Source organism: Didymosphaeria variabile, assembly GCF_027946475.1.
Source record: "Didymosphaeria variabile strain IMI 356815 chromosome Unknown scaffold_1, whole genome shotgun sequence".
Lineage (NCBI taxonomy): Eukaryota > Fungi > Ascomycota > Dothideomycetes > Pleosporales > Didymosphaeriaceae > Didymosphaeria > Didymosphaeria variabile.
The window spans coordinates 880,090-901,021 of NW_026611620.1; the positions used below are offsets into that span (position 1 = coordinate 880,090).

The following is a 20,932-nucleotide window of genomic DNA, read 5'->3' on the forward strand; positions in this document are numbered from 1 at the left end:
GCCTTCACATGATGAGCAGCGAACACCAACCCAGGTACCGCGCGTGGCCACGCTGAGAAACGCAAGCAACCGCACAGGGCCGCCACGCCCAGGGCCTCTTTACCGCTGCTGCTGCGGGCGAGTGCTTGCGGCTAGGCTGCCCGGTGCGTGGTTCTGCTGGGGGCGGGTCTGGCTGGCGATTGCGGTGTCGTGTGGGGAAGAGGCAGACGTGGTGAATGACGTTGCGCCGGAAGCAGCACGCACGCACACGCCAACCCCACACAAACTAATAATAAGGCACCTCTGGATCGGCCACACAGAGGCTCTGTATTTGGCAGCTCGTGAGGGAGCATGACAGTTTCCAAACACCCTCAACGCGAGGGAGCATGACAGTTTACAATCACCCTCAACGCGCAGGAATGCAGGCGCTGGCTATGCACGGCTGGCGCGTCCCGGCTGCCCTCCCGAGAAGCACCACGTTGCCGACGCTGGCACCCGAGCGACACGCGGATAACCAACATGAGGCGGTGCAGCGAACAGTCGTGCCCAAAGACGTTCCGGTTACTCTTCGCCGGCGCCAAGCAACACCCCTGCGTCGCCATCGAACTCCATCTCGATCTAGGCAGTCCACGATGCTGAACGCCTCGGGCAGGCGGAGTGGCCGCCACCTGAGACGCTGCCAGAGCCGAGTGAGGCCGCCCGTTGATTGACCTCGGGAGCTTCACGTTACACGGCGAGCTGCCGACTCAGGGGAGAGTCATTTTCTCAGATAGGGTTCCCGACGTGAGGGATCATGCTGGAAAGTCGCGCGGCCGTACGCAGCGTGCGCATGTCAAACGTGGAGTCGGGAAACGCCCAGCCGAGCGTTTGCACAAGTTGATTGCTCAGTGCGGCATGAGAAGCTTAGCAGGCACTACCGCTCCACTGCGTGCACAAACACGACCACTGACCACTGACCACTGACCACGCCATCGTGACAATTGGGAAAAAGTCTCTTCCAATCGCGTCTTCAAGTAACAAGTCACAGGTAACAAAAAGACGCGCTCCAGAATTAGGCTCCACATTTAAAAATTACCTAAACTGCACTGTGGGGAGCATGGAGTTGGAGCCTCCTTCAGCTCGGGTGGATTCGCCCCGGCCGGCCGCGGACTTTCTTCGACTAACAAAATTGACACACAGCATCCTGCCATACTATCCTTTGTCTAAGCTGCGTCCCCCGTCCGTCTTCTGTTCGTCTCTTTCTTGTCCTTTCGAGCCTTTGGGCTGAACAGCGACTTGATTTTGCGTGCACCGCCCAAGTAGAGCCATGTACCGAAAAACACCACTACAAAGTTGAAGCAGATGAAGATCCACATAATGCCAAAATCACGCCTATGTCCCGGTCAGCCATAATCAACAGAGCATTACGCCCGAGCCACTTACCAGATGTTCTTCTCATACACGTTGAAAGAAGCTGCGAAAGCGTCACCCGTTGCGTACTGACAGTAACCGCAGTCCCCATTTGGCTGCGTCTGCACATATCCGCCGCTTTGCTGGGCAAACCCACCAGCGTACGTTTGACAGTCTTGGCCCGGTGGGGGCGGGAACATCGCCAACTCGTTAGTGTCGCATACAATGGGCTGGCCTCGCACGAGCAAAGCCAAGAACCCTTCGAGGAGGTAGTGGAACGGTGTCAACCAGTACATCCAGCTCTGCCAGAAGGTTGGCAATCCAACATAAGGAACAACGACACCGCAGAAACCGGCTATGAAGGTAAAGAAAAGCGGTACCAACAGCGAGGCTAGGAGCTCGTTCGGTGCGAACGCCGCTATCGCCTGTCCAAAGCCCAGGTAGTATACCTCGAACACCATGACGAAGAGCCACACACTGACAGACGTGTAGGTATCGCGCGGGAACCAAGTCGTCCAATACCAGCAGCACCAGTAGATCGTGCCGGCGACTACTCGGTAAGGAAGCTCGCTGAGGATGGCCCCCCAAACGAAGGCCGTCCACGAGTAGATCTTTGCGTTGCCCTCGCGGGAAGAGTAGATCCCTCGCAGCCGTATGAAGCGAGGCTGTAGCTGCTGGATGAGTGGGGGTGAGATCGTTAGCGTGATGAACGTCGAGAAGAGACGGGATTGCATATCAATCTGGCTGTTTCCAAGATGCCAGAAGGTAAAGCCGTTGAAAAGGCCAGTAATGATGTGCAGCATAGTCATGCCGACAACATAAGGTGGATCTCTCCACATCTGGATAAAGTTGCGGTGGATCACGGTGACGAGCTGAGTCGCCAAAGGCATGGCGTACTGCCTGTCATCGCGCGCTTCCTCTTTTGCGGCGTCTCGACGGTTTGAAATGATCTCTTGAATCTCCTGGGTAAGCTTTTCATTCTCCGTGGATGATTCCCAGACATCACCCCAGTCTTTGCCCTTGTAGTTGGGGTCGCCAGCACCAATGACTTCAAGCATGAACTCTGCCGGGTTCGCTTTTGTCGGACACTTCTTGGCTCCGTTCCGTTCAAGATAGTTAAGCAGCGTGCGGCTGTCGTGGCCAAGTTCTCCGAAGTACACTGTTCTTCCGCCTGAAGTTCAAGTTAGCGCATCCATCTACGCGTTCAGCTATCTTGCACAGACTCACCAGATTTAAGTAGGAGCAATTGATCGAAATGCTCGAACAAGACTGACGACGGCTGATGGATCGTACACAGGATCGCTTGTCCAGCGTCGGCCAGCTTCCGCAAAAACCGTACAATGTTGAAAGCAGCGCCCGAATCGAGACCTGACGTCGGCTCATCCAAGAACATCAATAACTCAGGCTTGCTAGCGAGTTCAACACCGATCGTGACACGCTTGCGTTGCTCTTGGTTCAGCCCGGATCCAGGCATGCCGATGGCTGCGCCGGCGATATCCTGCATCTCGAGCAATTCAATAATCTTCTCCACATATTCGTACTTCTCTTGCAAAGGGACTTCCTTGGGTTGTCGCAATTTGGCCGAAAACCTGAGCGCTTCACGAACTGTGGCCGTCGATTCATGTACATCCATCTGCTCCGCGAAACCAGTGGACCGTTGGAACGATGATGGAAGCGGCCGACCGTCGACCAAGAAGTCGCCATGAACAACTCCAAAGTTAATTCGCTGGGCTAAGGTGTTGAGCAATGTAGTCTTGCCTGCGCCTGATGCACCCATGAGAGCAGTCAATTTGCCGGGTTTCACATAGCCTTGAACATCCTGGAGCAGCTTCCGTTCGTTCTTTTCGTAGGGAATAGTATAGGTAACATTCTGCCATGTGACTAAAAGCATCAAATCAGTCTTCCTGTGCAGTGGATGAGCACGTAGGGATGTCACTTACAGACGGTCTCGTTCTTAGCGACGCCTTCAACAGAGTCGTTGTTGCCACTCTTCTCCCCTTCGTTGGGCACGGCTTCCGATTTGCCATTTTCGATGTCTCCCGGCTGTGCCTTGACCTCCATAGCCTTCTCGACCGTCTTCGGAACTTGTCCTCGCTTGTAGATTGTTACGGAGCTTCCGCCTTTGTTCGGTTTCTGTAATTCCATGCCTATGGCCGTGAGTGCGACGAAAAATATTAAGAAAGCGGAGATGAAGCCGAAGTTGCCTGTCAATGCATCAGTAAGAAGAACTGGGTGAGTTTTCCCATAGTACGTACGCCAGAGATGACTTCTTGAGTACTGATAAGCGACGGAAATATAGTTCGCGCCATTGACAGTCAAAGAACCTGGAGTACTGCCCTGGATCGCGCAAGATTGATACTGACTCTGCGCACCAGGGACCTGAGGCACTATGTATGGAGGTACGCATTCCACCTCCAGGTTGTAGTACTCGTTAGCCAGAAGTGCTTCAAAGCCATATTGAACAGGGTTGACCCAGCGTATCCACGAGAACCATGGATGCATCTTGCTCGGCGGTATCAAGTATCCGGTGTATACCACGAGAGCTTGAATCGCCACACCTGTGATTCTTGTCGCAACGTCAAGCGAACCCACCAGAGAGCCTATAGCTCGGAAGAACGAGTACATTGTCATAGTGATGATCCATAAGAATAGCAACGAGATGAAGAACTGGGAAGCGGTGCGTTGTAGATTCGACATAAAATATACGACGATATCAAAGATAAACACCTGGACCAGTACCTGCGGGATGTCGATCAATGTTTGAGCAATAGCGTATGCTGCTGGCCGGTAGAACGAAAAGCTTTTGTGTTTGAGGAGGACTGGTCGTGATTCGAAGGCGGCAGTCAGCTCGGCAAGCGCAAGGAGAGCGTTCAATAGTAACATGTAAAACAGAACACCACCGCGAGGAAACACTCCAGCTGCGGTTTTGGGCAAGTCGTAGAACAGTGAACCGATGATGAGGGCTTGGAAGAGGACGCCGCCCCACTTGCCAAATAGTGATTGCGGGTCACCAAGCATAACCTTCGCCTGGCGGGATGTACATGCGATAACCTGCTTATGGAAAGGGAGCGTAAAGTTCTTCTTCTTTGTCGCCTTTGACATTGCCGCTTGTCGCTCTTCCTTTAAGCGCTTTGTTTCTCTCTCGAACTCTTCGATCTCGGCGAGATTGTTCTGATGCTGCTGGCTCTCTGCAAACAGTTTTGCGAACTGAGCACCCGACCTTGGGATGCGATCTTCCCAGCCTTCATTGATGTGTCGTTCGTTGTCGTCTGTGACGGATGTAATGAAATCTGCCGAAGTCCAGCGGTCTGGTTGTACGAACCCAAGGCGTTTGAAGTATTTCACTGCGTTGTCTGCAGGGCCATAGTAACAGCAGTGTCCTTCATGAATGAGTAGCACCTTGTCGAATAGGCCGTACAGTGATTCGCCAGCCTGATACAAAGCGACTGCAGTCGAAATATGAGCCATATTCGTGAGCGATCGTAAACTTGAGGCGTATTCTAACGCAGTGCTGGCATCCAATCCACGCGTGGAATTGTCCCAAGCTTGTACGGACGCCTAAAACCCGCATCAGTATCTCTCTAGACGGTGAATGTCCGGACATAGCACCAAGGAAACAGCGCATCGGATACTGACCCGTGCGTCGTACGAAACCAGCTAATGTACGTACCTTGGTGATCATAGCCTCAGCGATGCTAACTCGCTTCTTCTCTCCCCCAGACACACCTCGTATCAACTCATTTCCGACCTTAGTGTCCATTGTGTGCTCGATCCAGAATAGCTTCGATACCACCCGTAGGAACTCGTTTACATAATCTTTACGTGTCTCACCGTCTTTACGTGACGCCTTTCCAGGCGTTTTCGTCTTCAGCGCGAACCTGAGGGTATCTTTGACTTTGAGAGTTGCGTAGTGCAGGTCATCCTCAGGATTATACAAGACTTCGCTGCGGTATTTCTTCCTCATTTCCTCCGCCTCGGTCCCACCATACGTGACATCGCCGGCGATGTCCTCATATCCAAATCTTTGGTTTCCCAATATCTTCAAAAAGGTGGAACAGCCAGCGCCCGGTCGTCCTAGAACTAAGAGCATCTCTCCAGGCTTGATACAACCCGAAAAGTCGTCAATGATGGTGCGCACAGGAGGCTTCCCTGCGGCTTTCCTAGGCCCTCGAGTAACCAAGTTCTTCAGGAAGCGAGGAAGGCCAAGAAAGATGTCACCAACAGATGGCTGTAGCGCCGCACCAACGCCCATTCCTTTTACCGTCAAATTCTTGAAAACGACTCCGGCATGTCTGGTTTTCTCTTCCTCTGAGGACTCTTGTCTTGTGCGACCGAACATACGAGACATGAGTTTATTAATCTCTTCCTGCTCATCATCGCTGCTGGATGCTGTCCCGTCGGTCCCAGAACGGCGGAGCGTGTTCGTTCTGCGTTTCGATAGCGAGCGGAAGAGGTCTTCCTCGGTCATCTGTTTCGAACCATTGCCTTGTAGACGCGGTCTTTTCGGAGTCGACGATGTTGTCTTCACGGCAACGAATCCGTCTTCCTCCTCCTCCTCCGAAGACGACACAGACGCTAAGCTGAGTGATTCGACGGACTCGCGGCGCGTTTTTTCAGGGTCTTTGTGTTTTGCATCCTCCGATGTCGCCTTCTCATTCGTGGATGGAACGGCAGTGTTCAGACTTGAAGATGAGAGGTGACTTGGACTCGTTGGGGCATTCCCAGCTGAGGTGTTTCCTACAACCCCAGAGTAGCTGAGATATGTGCCACCTGGGCGCGAGAGAGGAGTAATTTGGGCGCTCGCTGTCGGGTTCGACCGCGCATTCTCGTTTCCTTGGGAACCTATATAAGACTGTGCGCGATCAGGATTTGCAGGCGTTTCTATCCACCCGCCCGGGAGCTCGTCTGTATGCGGGGTTGGGTGTTCCATAATAATATGTTAAACTGCCACTGTACGTCTGTTAGCATCCACTGTTGAGCTACGAGGATAATCCCAGCGTGGTGGTCAACCCTCCGGTTTGCTGTTGCCCCAGAATGCGCAAATCAATTCAAGGCTTAGACATAGCACTTTACCTACCTATGCAGCGTCTTAGATTGAGGAATGATATGCGCCGTTTCGCGTTGAATGCGCCGTTTCGCGTTGAATGCGCCGTCAATGTGGCTCTCTACTATCTCCGCGGTACCAGGGACGAACGATGCCTCGGCCAAAGGTCGAAAGCAATTGCTTGAGAAAATGAAAGCGTAGGGCTGTCACTTCCTGAGGGAACCCGCAACTGCCCTGACGTTTCCATATTCTTGCCATCTCCATCTATGGGAAGGCTTGGCGATGAAAAAGTGCTGATGTCATGTATAATCGCGTTACTGTGGTTATTAGTTTCAAATGCCTGCAACCATGCGCTTTCGTACAAGCTGTATGGGGCAGTCCGCGGGACGAGCCTAGCTCAAGCTTTGTCGCCAACGCGCGTGGTGGATACGTGACGCCATGTGAGGTCGAAAATGGTCAGAAATAGCCTCGCGTCGGCGTCCTAGGAACACCGAGCCTCGTGAACATCCGATCGATCTGCAATATCGCCAAGACAGTGATAGCTCGATGCGTTAGTCTGGACGTTTCGGGCAGACGACCCATGTACGAGGTACAATTCTAGGGTCCGAACTGTAGGGCGTATCCTTCTGTGTGTACACAATACTGTAGGATGTGTGTTGAGCGTGCTATTTATTGATGAGTCGAAGCGTCTGCTGTTTCGGAGAAATGGTCAAAAGCAAGTTCCCGCACAGCTCAGTAGTCACAGGAAATAAATCACGTCGATAAGTCGAACCATCTATGTTTTGAACAAATCTTATGAATTGCACTGCATAGTGTGAGCAAGAGCGACCGCAACACGCTAACCTGAAACGATTTATGACCACCCGCAAAGGCCGCAAAGACCGTCGTTAAATCTGTACGACCAGTACTAGGAAGCCACAAATATACTTGATATGCACACCTTCAAGAGGTCATGCCTTCGTTTCTACTCTACTAGCCAACGTCTATACTCAAACCCTCTACCATATCCTCTTCGCAACCATCGCATACCTCGACACATGCCCATACGTAGTTCCCTCCTTCCTCTCTTTCTCTTCCTGCTGTCTCCCTTTCTCATCCCTCTCCCTCAGCCGCCTCAATGCATCCGGATCGTCATTGTAAATCCATCTCCGCTTCTCCTCATCCACATCTACCACGCCCCAGCCACCGATCCTCTTCCCACCCGTCTCAACATTCATGCGCTCCCTTTCCTTCATGCCTCTATATCTGTTACGCGCGACACGGAGCAAACACATCCCGAGCAGGAGCTTGAAAGCGAGGAAAAACAGGTAGGCGATGAGGAACACGATGAGCATCGTGGAGCCAGCAATTAGGTCGTCGAGCGTCCAGGTGGAGCTATACCAGGGTAGGGCGGTGGAGTTCAAGGATCCAGTGCCAAAGCTGGAGCGACCGAGGGCGCGACGGAATATCTGGTCTATGTGTGCGAGGGCCGCGGTTGTGGCTGGTGAGGATGTAGGCGGTTCATTCGGAGCAAGCGAGGTGGACGTGCTGGGAAAGGGGGCAGGCATGTGGGTCGCGATAAACATATGGTATGTTTGAATTGCAGCGCGAACAAAGAGGCAGCTGAGAGGAATGACTGGTAAGCCAAGGCGGCGTGTAAGGTTTTGGTCTACGAAGGCCTACGCTTGTGTTAGTGTACAATGGAGAGTGGGATAGAAGCGATGCTTACGTCGGAGTAGTAGTCCTTGGCCAGAACATCGAGGAACTTCTCGTACACCTCTGGCTTCGTCTGGTTGAACTTCGTAATGTACGCATGCTTCAACCAGTCCACAACCATCTCACTGCCCAGAACCAACAAGAAAGGACTTAATACCTGGGCCATCCATTTTGGGAAGATGGTGAAACTCATCGGAAGTATGCTGGCGGCCGACAAGGGAGCTGAAGTCGTCGTGTTCCCGCCCGTGAAAACGCTACTGAAAGAAGGTGCGCCAATGCTGAGCCCTCCTACTTCAACAATGTTGCGCATCGCGATGATGAGCAACATGAGCCATAGCTGGAAGCGCTCAACGATATCTGCGCATGTAATCTGAAACAAGTTCTCCTTCTCAAACCTCTTGAAGACGGTGGATTTGATCTCTACAAATTGGTTCGACATGAGTAGCGTTAGGAGCGCATTGGAATACGAGTTGACGGCAACGTTCAGTGTGATGACCTGATAGAATAATGCAGTCGCATGAGCTACATTGTACACCAGAGCGAGCACAAATATCCACAAAGGTCGAAGTAGCTTACTTCGGCCATCAGGGTTGCGGTCAAGTGTCTCACGCGAGAACAGACATTCCAAAACATCTTGCCCTAGTGCAGAGAGGAGGCGATCGCAGACTTCGAGGACGTTGTATATGACATACAACTTGATAGCAGATTGCCCTCGTATGCCGTGATACATTCTGCTGGCATCAAAGCGCATCAAAACTACACAGCTGACAACGACCAAGGCACCTTTGAGCATATCAGCCTTGTGACTCGGTAATAGCGCGGAAGGCGTTGACATTGTGCGACGATGCCGATACCGCGTACGCGTGCGTTTGGGTGGAGGAGCATCCTTGGAATCCGGAAATCTGAAGTTCATTCCAGTGCGGTCATTCTCCCTGGCTGTAGTTGCACTGATGGGAATGGGTGACGTGGAAGCGGAGGCTGAAGCTGATGGTCCTTGCGACCGAGATGGCGGCTCTTCCTCCGCAGATGGGTTCAATGTCGGTGTAGATGCTTCTGTCTGTCTTCTTCGTTTCCATAATCTAGGCAGACCCTTGTATACAAACTTGACCTCTTTGACCATTACAGAACTCCACCACTTCATTAAAATGCCTACAGCGAGGAAAAACCGGAGCGGAAGAATGGTAAGAGTATGCATCCAGGCGTCTAAACATGCCAAAGTTCCGAAGGCCAGTATGGCTTCTAGCTTGGGCGGAAGAAGTAGAAAGTTGACTAAGCGGTCATACTTGATTTTCGAAGACTCGTAAGGAAAGTCGGCTGTTGAAGGTCGGTATATGTACAGCGGAGAGGGTCGGTCGGCGGACAGTTCTAACGATAGGAAAGTCGGTATAGACATGGGCGGGAGTGGAATAACTTGAGGCATGGGCGACGGCACATCCCGATGTCTCTCCTGCGGCGGAGCCTTCAAATTCTGCCTGGTGTCCCTAGTGTCCAAGTTGAGCGGTGGAGGGACATGTCTTGAGGACCGCTTGTCTTCCTCGTTCGCATGCGCCTGTCCCTGTATCTTTTGGCTTAACTCCTTCCTCCGCATAACGGTCGGTGTGGTGATAGACCTTTCCCTCAAAGCAGGTCGCTGTTGGCCCTTGACCATCACCAGTTCCCTATCAAGTCTTGTTTCCCTGCTCCTTGAGCGACTCTTCCTTCTGCTCTGTGTGCCATGGGTCTCTCGAAGCGGTTCTAATTGAACCCCCAGTCCTCGGCTGGCTTCCCGCCCAGGTCTCTCTTCATCTGGCGCCTGCTCTTCCTGTGCATCCTCTTGTATGGGCGTCGCTGCCCGCACGGGTATACTCGCGGGCTCGCTTGTCAATTCATGAATTTGCTTGGGACTAAGCCTCAGGAGCTTCTCCTGCTCAGAGACGCTGCTCCTCCGCCTTCCATCGCCGGGTCTTCGGATTGGCGGTACTCGTCTGCCTTTCTCGCTTGTATCCGACAAGATTGCTTCGTCATAGTTGCTCGTTCTCCGGCTGTGATCGCTGGGGCTCAAGGCGCCGTTTCCATTCGTCTTGATATCACAGAGTCCGTCCGACAGCGATTGGGCGGTCTGCAAGATCGGCGGGGCCTCATCTTCCGGCTCCGGAGACAGGGTCGGCGTGGGAAGTTGCTCAACTACATGGACTTCAGTGTTCGTCTTGGTGTCTGTCCCATTCATTTCGTACGGGTGGCTGCGCGGGAGAGCCTGTCATGGTGTTGACGACTGCTTTGTGCTGTTCGCAACGTGTATCATTACGCTTGGACTTCGCCAAGGCCTCGGATGAAGCCCACTTAAGTCCGTATCGATAAGGAAGCGGACTCAACCATTCGCTATTGACCATTCCATCGTATGGAGATATGCTCACCGCATCAAACTTACAAGTCACGGCTAGCTCAACTTTCATCCAGTGTCAGGCTCGGCGAGTACAGCTGGGTTTATATGCAACGCGTACACACCAGCAATGATGCAGCAATGCATTGTCGATCTCTGCCACTTGCCGTGTGCTCTCAGCCGTCTCGCAGAGTGGCCGGAGACTCTAGCTACATTCATGATGAGAACCGTCCTGCAGCGCACGCCCAGTTGCTTCGTTATGCCACTGGTAGACTGCGCCCAATGTTGAGATGCTATCGATATACTCTTTACATATCGTGAAGTGGTTCTTCCCACTTTCCGTCGAAGAAAGCAGCTGTTCAAGATGAGGACCGCTGTTGTTTTGTCTCTGTTCGCCGTGGCGACGTCACACGCGCATTCATCCCATCTCCTCCAGCATCGTAACTCTAGTCGCTATGACCACATTACGACGAGCAGCGGCAATGTGACTGGCCACCTTGCATCTAATACAACAGACATCGTCTACGAGTATCTCGGCATAAGATATGCGAAGGCACCTGTTGGCGATCTACGATTTGCAGCGCCAGAGCCATATGTTGCCCCCAACAGCACGCTCAATGCAACATCCTGGTTTCCACATTGTCCTTTCAATTTGCCGCCTGTGACACAGTTCAACCGTTTCGACCCCAACGGCTTCGAAGTCTATAACACTTTCACAGCACACAGTCCATGGCAAGCAGACCAGGCAGAAGATTGCCTGGCACTTAACGTGTGGACGAAAGCCGAGCCTGGAGAGGAACGTGGCGATCGACCTGTCTTCATCTTCTTCCATGGAGGACGTTTCCAGATCCCAGGGCCACATAGCCCGTTCTATGTCGGTAAATACTTTGCTGGAGACCAGGACGTGGTTGTGGTGACGGTTTCGTAAGTATCTTCTCCAAACGATCAGTAACCCATGCTGACAAGATCAGCTATCGCCTGGGCATGTTCGGCTTCAGTGGTGCGCCAGGCGTTGAGCAAAACGCGGCACTCAGGGATCAACGATTAGCAGTTGAGTGGGTGCAAGGCAATATCGCCGGTTTTGGTGGAGACTCAGGACGGATCATCATTCAAGGCCAGAGCGTTAGTGGCTTCTCTACTGATGCCTACCTCTATGCATATCCAGAGGATCCTATTGTGGCAGGCGCTATCGCTCAATCTGGAACCGTCTTCAGCTTCTTGCCGAACACGCCAGAGTATTCTCGCAGCTTATACTACAATGTCTCGGGCACACTTGGCTGCGGCAATGCATCCACACCTGAGGTTGACACTCTGGCTTGCTTGCGCTCCAAGAACGTCTCACAGATCTTGAACGCTGCTCGCATAGTGCCTGCACTTCCATCACAAGCTCTAGCGCAGTCGGCATTCCACCCAACTGTGGACAACAAAACTGTCTGGGCGGACTGGTTGGAACGCTCGAGAGCTGGAAAGTTTGCTCGGGTACCATACTTGACTGGCAATAACGACTACGAATCCGGCTTCTATAGGGTGTCTGCATTTGCAGTGAACAAAACACTCAGTCCAGAGTCATGGGTGCTCTTCACAGAGCGAGGCTTCACATGTCCAGCTAAGTACTCGACAGATCTTCGCAAGCAATTCGACGTTCCAACGTGGCGATATCGATATATGGGCGACTATCCAAACCTGCGCTTGTTCGAGCCATTTGATGGCTATCCTGACAGTGGAGCGTACCATGGATCAGAGCTGACGCTGCTCTTTGGCACTACGTACGACGTTACTGGTTCTGACAGCCCACCAGAGCAACAGGCTGCCGCCAAATACATTCGACAGGCTTGGGCAGCCTTCGGTAGGGATCCTGAGCGAGGACTGACAGGATTTGGTTGGCCAGAGTATAATTCAAGCAGCGAAAGTCTTGTCAGGCTGTCGTACAACAACACTCCTGGACTTGATCTGGCGTATCCGGTTGTGTATGATGCAGATTGTCCACCTATAGAGCAGAATGACCCTCTACCTGGCCGGGGAGGGTTCTGATATCATACGCTGTATGATATGACAGGAGCTAGCTCTGAAAGGAAGTAACTATGTGATTTATTGGCCTTCATATCTTCAATAGCATCGTAAGCGGACAACCAATCACCAAAGTCTGGGACATCTGTAACCCCATTCTGTTCCCCTGGTTGGCCTGCAAAGTGCTCTTTAGGATACTTTTGCGAATTTGCATGCACAAGTCGGCTGACTTGGTACACTCTCGGTCGTCGAATCTTCTCCCAAGGGTGAACAACTTTGGGCAAAACATCCATCATACAAGCTTACATGACAAAGTTTTGGATGAGCACTCTTCAAGAGCAGGCTAAAACTATGGGGATCCGTATCGCTAGAAGATTGACAAGCCCATATACACTATGCATATGCATGGGCTGCAACAAGTTTAGCGTGCTCAGCCCCATCCCACGCACACTCAGCCTGGCGACAACACACTGTATCGACCATGCTACTACCTCAAGACAAGAAAGCGCATATCACTGAAGTATCACATGGCATTCACCAATCTTTGATGTCTTACCATGGATCCTCTTAGCATCGCAGCGAGCGTTGCAGGCTTGTTGAGCCTGACCCTGCAACTCGTGGAACTAGGCACCAAGTGCAGCTCGCAGTTCTTGAAGGCGCAACTTTACGAATTAGTATTTGAGCTTAATGCCTTATCAGATGTTCTTAAGCGATTAAAGGAATTTTTGGACGACCCCAGCACTGATCCGACGTTCAATCGTATCTCTGTATTCGTTTCGACCAATACGAGATGCAAGCTATTGCTCCAAGAGCTGCTCGCCAAGCTTCAAATAACGATACATGAGCCGAACAAGGTCAAGAAAGCTGTCGACCGGGTCTTGTGGCCTTTTAACGAGAAAGAGCATCGGCAATGTCTGGAAAAGATTCATCGATACACTCAAATCTTTACCTTCGCTTTAACGGTTGAGGGGATGTTCCTTATTATCACAGTCTGCGAAAGAGGTGACAATCGCACTTCAGCAACAAAAGGAGAAGTTGGAGGAAACAAAGAAGCTTTGCGGCTCGATCCCAAGTTTAATTGCCCAGATTGAACAGTCTTTGGCTCAGATCTCTTCCATCCAGTCTTTGGTACAGGCGCTACCCGATCATTCTCAGAAGCTTTCAGTAATCTCGCACGATATTCGGTATCTCAGAAGTACTGCTACCAGGCAACAACAGCAGATTGACGAATCGCAACGCAGCAAAATGCTCTCCTGGTTATCACCTGCTACATTTGAAGCAAAGCAAAGACAGTTACAAGAGCGCCATGAACCAGGTACAGGAGCATGGCTCCTAAGTCATGACACCTTCATCCAATGGAAATCTGAGAAAGGGTCTACCTTATGGTGTGCAGGCATACCCGAGGCAGGGAAGACATTCATAGCTTCTCTTATCATCGAGACGCTTCGACAATCAGGTTGCTCTGTTGCCTTCATCTTCGCCGACTACAAAGAGCACAGAATCAACACGAAAGTAAACTTGATCTCTTCATTGACGCGCCAATTAGCTTCACAAAACCAAAGGAACATAGACGCCGTATACTCAAGGTACACGCAGCGACTAGAGCAATCGTCAACCGACGATGCTGACCCGCTCACGTTCAAGGAACATTTAGAGATGCTTCAGGAACTCTCAAAAGATTCAGATCACCTCTTCATGGTTGTAGACGCTGTTGACGAGCTGCCCAGTACAGACGAAGTCCGCGGTTCAGGCGGCAGAGCCGAGCTACTAAACGCTTTAGCGCAGCTACACAATGTCACTAAGCTTTTCACCACACGCCCTCATATTGAGGCAGCGTCGTTTTCTTCGAATGTCTTGCAACTTGATATTGCGGCGAAAGATCAAGATCTACGCACCTTCTTGAAAGCGAGAATGTCCGCATCTCATCGATTATCAAGGATATTGGCGAAAGACAGATATCTGGAGAATCAGATCATCCACAAAAAATCACAAGCAAAGCCTCCGGAATGTTCCTTCTGGCTCAACTGCAGATCGAAGAGGTTAAGACTGCCTTGTCAGTTCGTCAAGTGCGTACAGTGCTTGAGAGCCTGTCAGGCCATCTATCCGAAATGTATCAGAAGACGATCGACCGCATCAGAAGCCAATCCAGCATCGAGGCCAAACTCGGCCTTCGTGCAATATCGTGGATTGCAAATGTTAAGCGGCCTTTGACGATGTCGGAGTTCGTGCATGCAATATCGCTAGAGCAAGATGACGACCACGTGGACAGTAGTAGCATCATCGACATACAGTTCGTATTTGAGACTTGCGGCGGACTTGTCCAACTTCAACCTGCCTCGTTCGAATTGAGATCCTTGCACGGTGCTTTCACACACGAAGAGTCTGTAGGCTTTGTCCACTATACGATACAAGAATATTTAGACAACTGTAACTTGTCTGCCACCATTGAAATCCGTGCGGATATTGCAAACACTAGTCTCTCCTACCTCTGTCTCAGGGACTTTCGACAAAGGACCAAGGTTTCACGCAGTCTATATCCGTTTTTGGCGTACGCGGCTCCATTTTGGCCAGCACATGCAGAGGCCGCGGGAGATGTACTCCGATGGGATTTGGTCGAGTTGTTAATCAATGAAACCCGCCCGCACCTAGGCAGGAACTGGCTTGATGTTGCGTTACACGAGCAACTCGGTCCTTCATCCAACATACCACTAGGTTTCGCAGGGGCTGCTGTTGCCATACATGGTGCTACTTCGATTCTCCGCTTCATGTTGGATAAGGGACTTCGGGTGGATGTGCGTTTTCGTACTAAACTCACTCCGGTCAAATTCGCATTGTCAAGTCTTCCGCGGCATGAAGACTGCATAAAGCTACTCATGCATGCTGCCTTCGCGCGAGAAGGCGAATTGGCCAAAGACTGGCTTGCGAATCTTCTGGAGCAGATCCTTCATGCCGGTAGGGATACGAAACTTGCAGGCGACATGATCAGCTCGTTTCTGAACGACGAGTCAAGTTTCTCTAGCCAACACACACTCAAAGCCTTCGAAATTGCTATAAGTCGAGGGTGGGGATACCTTCCGCAAATCATGATTCACCACATACGTGTGTCCATCGAAAAGACTAGAAGGGGTTCGGAGCTATTTGAAGAACTCCTGAAAGCAGGGAATTTGCCATTCCTCGCGGGACTGCTTCAAGATGGCCTGAATATGTCCCATTTTCGAGACTTTCGGCACCCGATAATATTGTCGCTCAAATTCAGACAGCCAGAGATTACAAGATATCTGATCGGTCAAACAGAACCTATTGGGTGTCGGTTCGTTCGATTCACTCTCGAATGGTTTTTGATGAATCTCTTTATGAGACACTTCGAGGTTCCTTCTGGGAAGGTCACGCAACTTCATCGCATTTTGCAACGATGTAGCATGCCACATCTGGAAGAAGGGAAAAAAGCTCCAGTACGAACCTTTCCGTGGCTTACTTGCGACCGTCTATTGTACTTATGCCGTCATCTTAATGACCAGGAGCTGGATCCTTTTGTAAGGGCTGTAGATAAGGGGTTACGCCCGATTGATCTTACTTTGCTTCACCGGTTTCTCAAAGGGAAGCCACAGTTTGAAGCTTGCTGCAACTTTCCGTTCATGGTCGAACAATTCGAACTTATCGAAAAGGTATTATTACAAGATCACAAAGTTTATCTTCCGGACATCGTTGGACCTGATCGCAACTTCGAGCGACATGAGCCCTTGGAAGTTTCAACAAATGCAGTCGACGAAATCAAACAATTGTTAGAACAACTTGAGGAAAACATCAATACCCAAGTCAGACCAACCGAATCAAAACAAGCAATCTTTCGAAGTGCTCAAGACTTAGAGAACCCTGGTTGGACTGCTGCGTATAATACCTTTCTGGGCAGAGTAATCGAGCCTGAAATCAAAGCGCTACTTCCCTGGTGGGAATAGCTGGAAAACCTATAGTATTGCACCCATTCGATTGTGGATACATCGCCGCAAGTGCTATATCATGAGTTATCTTTACTTATAATAGACTCCCGTCAATAGCTACGTTCAGTTCGATCAAGGATCTCAGAACCTCAATCGCTGTTGAGTCATTCAATGATTACTTGCGGACCCTGATGATTTTGAATGCCTCAAGCCTGCGAATAGTCGAGCCGATGGCGAAAGTCCCAACTGCTTATCTACGAGGCAATCCAATTTGGAATTGGCCTTGATAAATTCTCGGGCATAATTTCAGAATAGAGCGTGGATACTAAGTAAGTGAAGCTTGTTTTGGCTATCAGGATTTCTACAGCTTTGTTGGCACACTGTGCATGGTTTGACAGCACGAACACCGCTGACCAAGCAATTAATCTGTATGCGGATGATATACTGTCAGATCGAGATTCAAGATACGCTATCGACGCCAATGTGAGAGCATTACAATCCAATTTCCCTCAAGCAGGTTCTTTCGTTTCGAAGGCATACCACTGTCGAATATGTCCTCCGAGCCCCACTTTCCCTTAAACACTGACACACTGTCTAAGAAAGCTAGTGTGCAGTCGTTTGCCCTCTCTTAGGCTCAATGTGAAAGGCTTGAAGATTCGTTACAACCATACCATGACCAACACGAAATGATGCATTGGGAGCAGAATGCGCCAGCAGACAAGGCAATTCAATTAATATGCCACCAGGAGAAGAACTTTGCCCTAACTCTCGCGGATAAAACCAGCAACGCATCACCTACTCCACGCACTGCGTCCTTGATGGATGGCTCCGTGTTGTCCTCCGGCGCGGCGTCATTTCCGGTTCGTTCTTCGGCCGCGAAAAGCCCCTGGAGGTCGTCCGCTACCATCTCGGTGGCGCGCTGGAGGATCCTATCCTGGACGTTCTTTGAAATCCGGCGGAGAGATTCGTTCGCAATCAGCACACGCGCGATGTTGCGGTCCGCGAGCGGCCATCCAGCATAGTTGGTCGTGAAAGCTTGGCTGAAGGCATAATGTACCCTATTAAGATCTGGCCGCTGAAGGTCGAGCCGAAGAGCCGCGCGTTGTGCCGCGCTGATGGATGCGAAAGGGCGTGGAGAGACCGGATCGTACTCCATGGGTATCACGGTGACGCCGAAAATGTAGCTCCGTATAGCAGCTGCCTGGTCCGCGTGATGTCTTTGAGGGCCCAGCATGGGTATGACGAGGCGACCCATTGCCCATTCTTGGAGCCTCGCCAGTCCTTGAGCGGAACTCAGTTGTCCGAATCGTTGGTGCAGCTCCCAGAATACCTCAAAAAGGACAGATGGATCCACTCCGTGGTCTTCGATTATCTGCCCCGCTCTAGCCGTTCGAGTGGAGGTAGGATCATCAATAACATTGGTCGCAATACTTTCAAAGCTTCTTAGTTCACCCTCAATAGCCAACGTGATGCGCCTCATCGAGTCGATCCAAAGATCATGTTCACCATCGTTAGTCCGGAAGGCGTTGGCGATCTGAGCGAATTCGGGTACTTGTTCACCTAAGTCATCGTCCGCGAAGAGGGGGGTACGACATAGGGGACAAGTCGCGAAGCTGTCGCTTGTCATCCATTCGGTCAAGCATGTGGCGCCGAAGATATGGCCCGCGCAACCCGGAACATCAGTGATACGGACCGCAATGTGTTGGTCGTTGTCGAACAGCTCGTGGCATATGCCGCAGATTGGGTCGTCGAGTGCAGGATCGCTTTCGAGTGAAGGGCGTAGGTGCTTGATAGACCAAACAGCGATTGAACGAAGCACCTCAAGGGAAGGCATACTGAATTGTCTTTGGTTGTGCTTATGTGGGCGGAAGGTTGTTTCGTGGTGTCTTTCTGTATTCGGCGTCGCGTGAGGACTTTTATATGCGGCACTCGGGCGCGTTCTCTCGCTAGTGCGAGTTGAAGTGAAAGTCGCGGCCCGCGATTCCCAATTTGTCAAAGCAAACATTTCCACTTACAGCTAAGGCAAGCACTGTGGCTCGAGCAGGTTGAGAAACCAGAACGAGGCGGATTGTTGCCCACTTTACACCTGACGTACCCAAGTCATGCCGTACTAACTATAGATGGCGTATAATTCCTGAAGAAAGTTGAGACCAAACGATATGGAGGCACGCAGAAGGATCTGGAAAGAAAACCTTAGCTTCATTACGGAAAATGTGCCATGGTCATTTTGTAGGTCTCCCCATTGAACCTCTGAGTAACTAGCAGCTAATGACACAGTTTACGGACAGAGTGATCCCATGAGGACATGGCAGAGCCTACGTAGACAAGACTTCTCATCAAATCTAAAGCCTCATGCCTTACGAGCTTAATCGAGATGTGATGAAACTTATGCACCGCCGTCTGCACGTTGTACGCCACACATGGATGATCCGCAAGGAGACCACTCACTGGATATGTATTAGTTCAATAACCCCTCAACTGCCTGTTCTAGGATGGCATGACGTACCAGCAGTTCCGTCTTCACTATAGGAGGAGAGACTTGGCGGATTTCACCATCTTCCAGCTCATCACTCTCATCGTCGTCATGATCCGACTCCACAGAGGGTTGCTGAACCTTACGAGCCCGCTTGGTATTCCTAGATTCACCCGCTTCCATCAATGCTGGAGGCTCATTCACTTCTTTCCTCTTCCTTGATATCGAGTCCCTACTCTTCTCCATTGCAGCCCATAGTTTCATAAGTCGCTCGTCCGCTTGGGTAGCTTCTGCCTTAGCAGCTGCAAGCTCAGCGTCTCGGGAATTGAGCTGCAGCTCCAGATCCTGCACTCTACGCTTGCATGACTCCAAGTTCTGCTCTAGGACATCGTTCCTCTTCTCGGCGGTAATAGCACGTTGCTCTAACTTCCTCGCTTTGTCGTCAAATCCTTTCACCTTCCCATCGAGCTCGGTACGCAAGGCAAGGAACCCTAAACCAGCCAGTTCGGTAAGCTCTTTCACTGCACTTTCACATTGCTGATATGCTGCTTTCGACACTGCTTCTGCTTCTTCTGCTCTTGGGATTTCTTGAGCCACTGCTGCTTGCATGTTGTGAGGCTCCTTGATCTCTAGGTGTTGATCCTCAAGCATTCCAAGCATCTCCTGGTATGCTGCTTCAGATGATTTCGGAAGCTCGTGTGAGCCCGACCCGATAAGCGTTTGCTCTGTGTCTCTAACCTGTGGCTTTGGTGCTAGAGATGCAGGACGTGACGGGCCAGATCCGGCGAACAATGGGTTGACAAGAGGTGGCTGTGGTTGTCGGTCGCTTGACGCAGCTGAATGGGCCACTCGAGATGGTTGGATCTGGTTTGTAGAAGCAGATGCGCCTGGACCCAGTAGCTTGACATAAGCGCTACGTACACAAGGGGGCATCCAGCACCATCTCGCTCTCCGCTTACGGTTACCATCATATGTAAATATGAATGGGAAGTCTTTGAAGCCTTTGCGTATGGTAGAATCGGGTTTACGTTGATTCCTGGTGAGCTCCGAAGTATCGAATGCCCAATCCTTGGCGACATTGCCGAGGAAAAGTTCCATGACATCCTCGTCGAACGCTGCACCTGCTGCAGGCAGAGCCCTGGAGCCGTCATACGGGCTGCCATCAAATCGACGTATGATATCCCCAGAAATGCGTGGCCATGTCGCTGGATCGTAGGATTTGTAGCCAGGAAGGGCAAGTTCGATATTGTGTCGCAGGATATTAGGGCTCCAAGAGAAAGTGCCAGTAAAGACTTTCAGCTCCTGAAGAAGAACGGCATTAGCTGGAGGAGCCATTGCGCGATGCAGCTTCCACCGCTGGGCCCTGTCAATAATTCCGTTACTAGGGAACTATCAGTATAACTTCTGTATGGCGCACTGCGAGGTTGTATAACGTACCTGTCCTTCACAAATAGTCTTTCAGAAAGCGAACGGAGGGAAAGGGAGGAGTCGTGGTCCAGAGCGGAGTGGAAGAGAGAACAACGCGCAAGCGTGCAAACGCTCCTTCCCGCTAAACTCACCGCTCGCGATCTCGCGACTTCCTCTTTCACCCACCGTTGAATCCATATTTGTGCTGAAACAGTGCAGTCAGACAGGACTGGGCTGCAGGAAGGAATGCCTTCGAAGCCCTCAAAGCATCAAACGATATCAAAACTGGTACATTCATGGTCCCACATTGCGTTACAACGGAGCACGCGAATACGCCAATCTCGGCGTAATCTAGGTGTAGCCGCCTCTATCTGCGTGGCATCACCGTTGGCTGTACCTTCAGCTTGACTCTTCCCAAAGCCGATCTGAAAGCTTTGGGTAGGGCTCATCACCCTGAGAAATACAGTGCCTTCGCATGGGGTACGTTGACATTGACAATCAAACAGTGCGTACGATCATAAGGGTAGGTCCGAATGCCAAACAACAATATCTCTTACTCTCAACAATCTCTATGTAACGCCCGTTATTATCCGTCCACATCGTTGCATACAAATACATGTAGTCTCAAACAATCTGTATTA

The 20,932-nt window shown here is 51.1% G+C and overlaps 5 protein-coding genes across 5 annotated transcripts; 1 reads left to right on the top strand and 4 right to left on the bottom strand.

Moving 5' to 3' along the window:
- Positions 1 to 1,181: 1,181 nt before the first annotated feature.
- SNQ2_1 (ATP-binding cassette transporter snq2) lies at positions 1,182 to 6,298 on the bottom strand (the record flags this gene model as incomplete). The annotated part of the gene is made up of 6 exons (XM_056209088.1): positions 1,182 to 1,350; positions 1,402 to 2,539; positions 2,596 to 3,249; positions 3,309 to 3,572; positions 3,624 to 4,926; positions 5,039 to 6,298. The coding sequence occupies 6 exons, from the start codon at positions 6,296 to 6,298 to the stop codon at positions 1,182 to 1,184; spliced, it is 4,788 nt and encodes a 1,595-aa protein (XP_056075910.1).
- A 1,112-nt stretch (positions 6,299 to 7,410) lies between these two features.
- N0V89_000265 (uncharacterized protein) lies at positions 7,411 to 10,313 on the bottom strand (the record flags this gene model as incomplete). Its single annotated transcript, XM_056209089.1, has 2 exons — positions 7,411 to 8,070; positions 8,121 to 10,313. 2 exons carry the CDS (start codon positions 10,311 to 10,313, stop codon positions 7,411 to 7,413), a joined length of 2,853 nt encoding a protein of 950 aa, XP_056075911.1.
- A 517-nt stretch (positions 10,314 to 10,830) lies between these two features.
- Positions 10,831 to 12,497, top strand: N0V89_000266 (uncharacterized protein; the record flags this gene model as incomplete). Its single annotated transcript, XM_056209090.1, has 2 exons — positions 10,831 to 11,390; positions 11,438 to 12,497. 2 exons carry the CDS (start codon positions 10,831 to 10,833, stop codon positions 12,495 to 12,497), a joined length of 1,620 nt encoding a protein of 539 aa, XP_056075912.1.
- A 4,641-nt stretch (positions 12,498 to 17,138) lies between these two features.
- Positions 17,139 to 18,515, bottom strand: N0V89_000267 (uncharacterized protein; the record flags this gene model as incomplete). The annotated part of the gene is made up of 2 exons (XM_056209091.1): positions 17,139 to 18,197; positions 18,507 to 18,515. The coding sequence occupies 2 exons, from the start codon at positions 18,513 to 18,515 to the stop codon at positions 17,139 to 17,141; spliced, it is 1,068 nt and encodes a 355-aa protein (XP_056075913.1).
- A 354-nt stretch (positions 18,516 to 18,869) lies between these two features.
- On the bottom strand, positions 18,870 to 20,219 carry N0V89_000268 (uncharacterized protein; the record flags this gene model as incomplete). Its single annotated transcript, XM_056209092.1, has 1 exon — positions 18,870 to 20,219. The coding sequence occupies one exon, from the start codon at positions 20,217 to 20,219 to the stop codon at positions 18,870 to 18,872; it is 1,350 nt and encodes a 449-aa protein (XP_056075914.1).
- Positions 20,220 to 20,932: the final 713 nt, after the last annotated feature.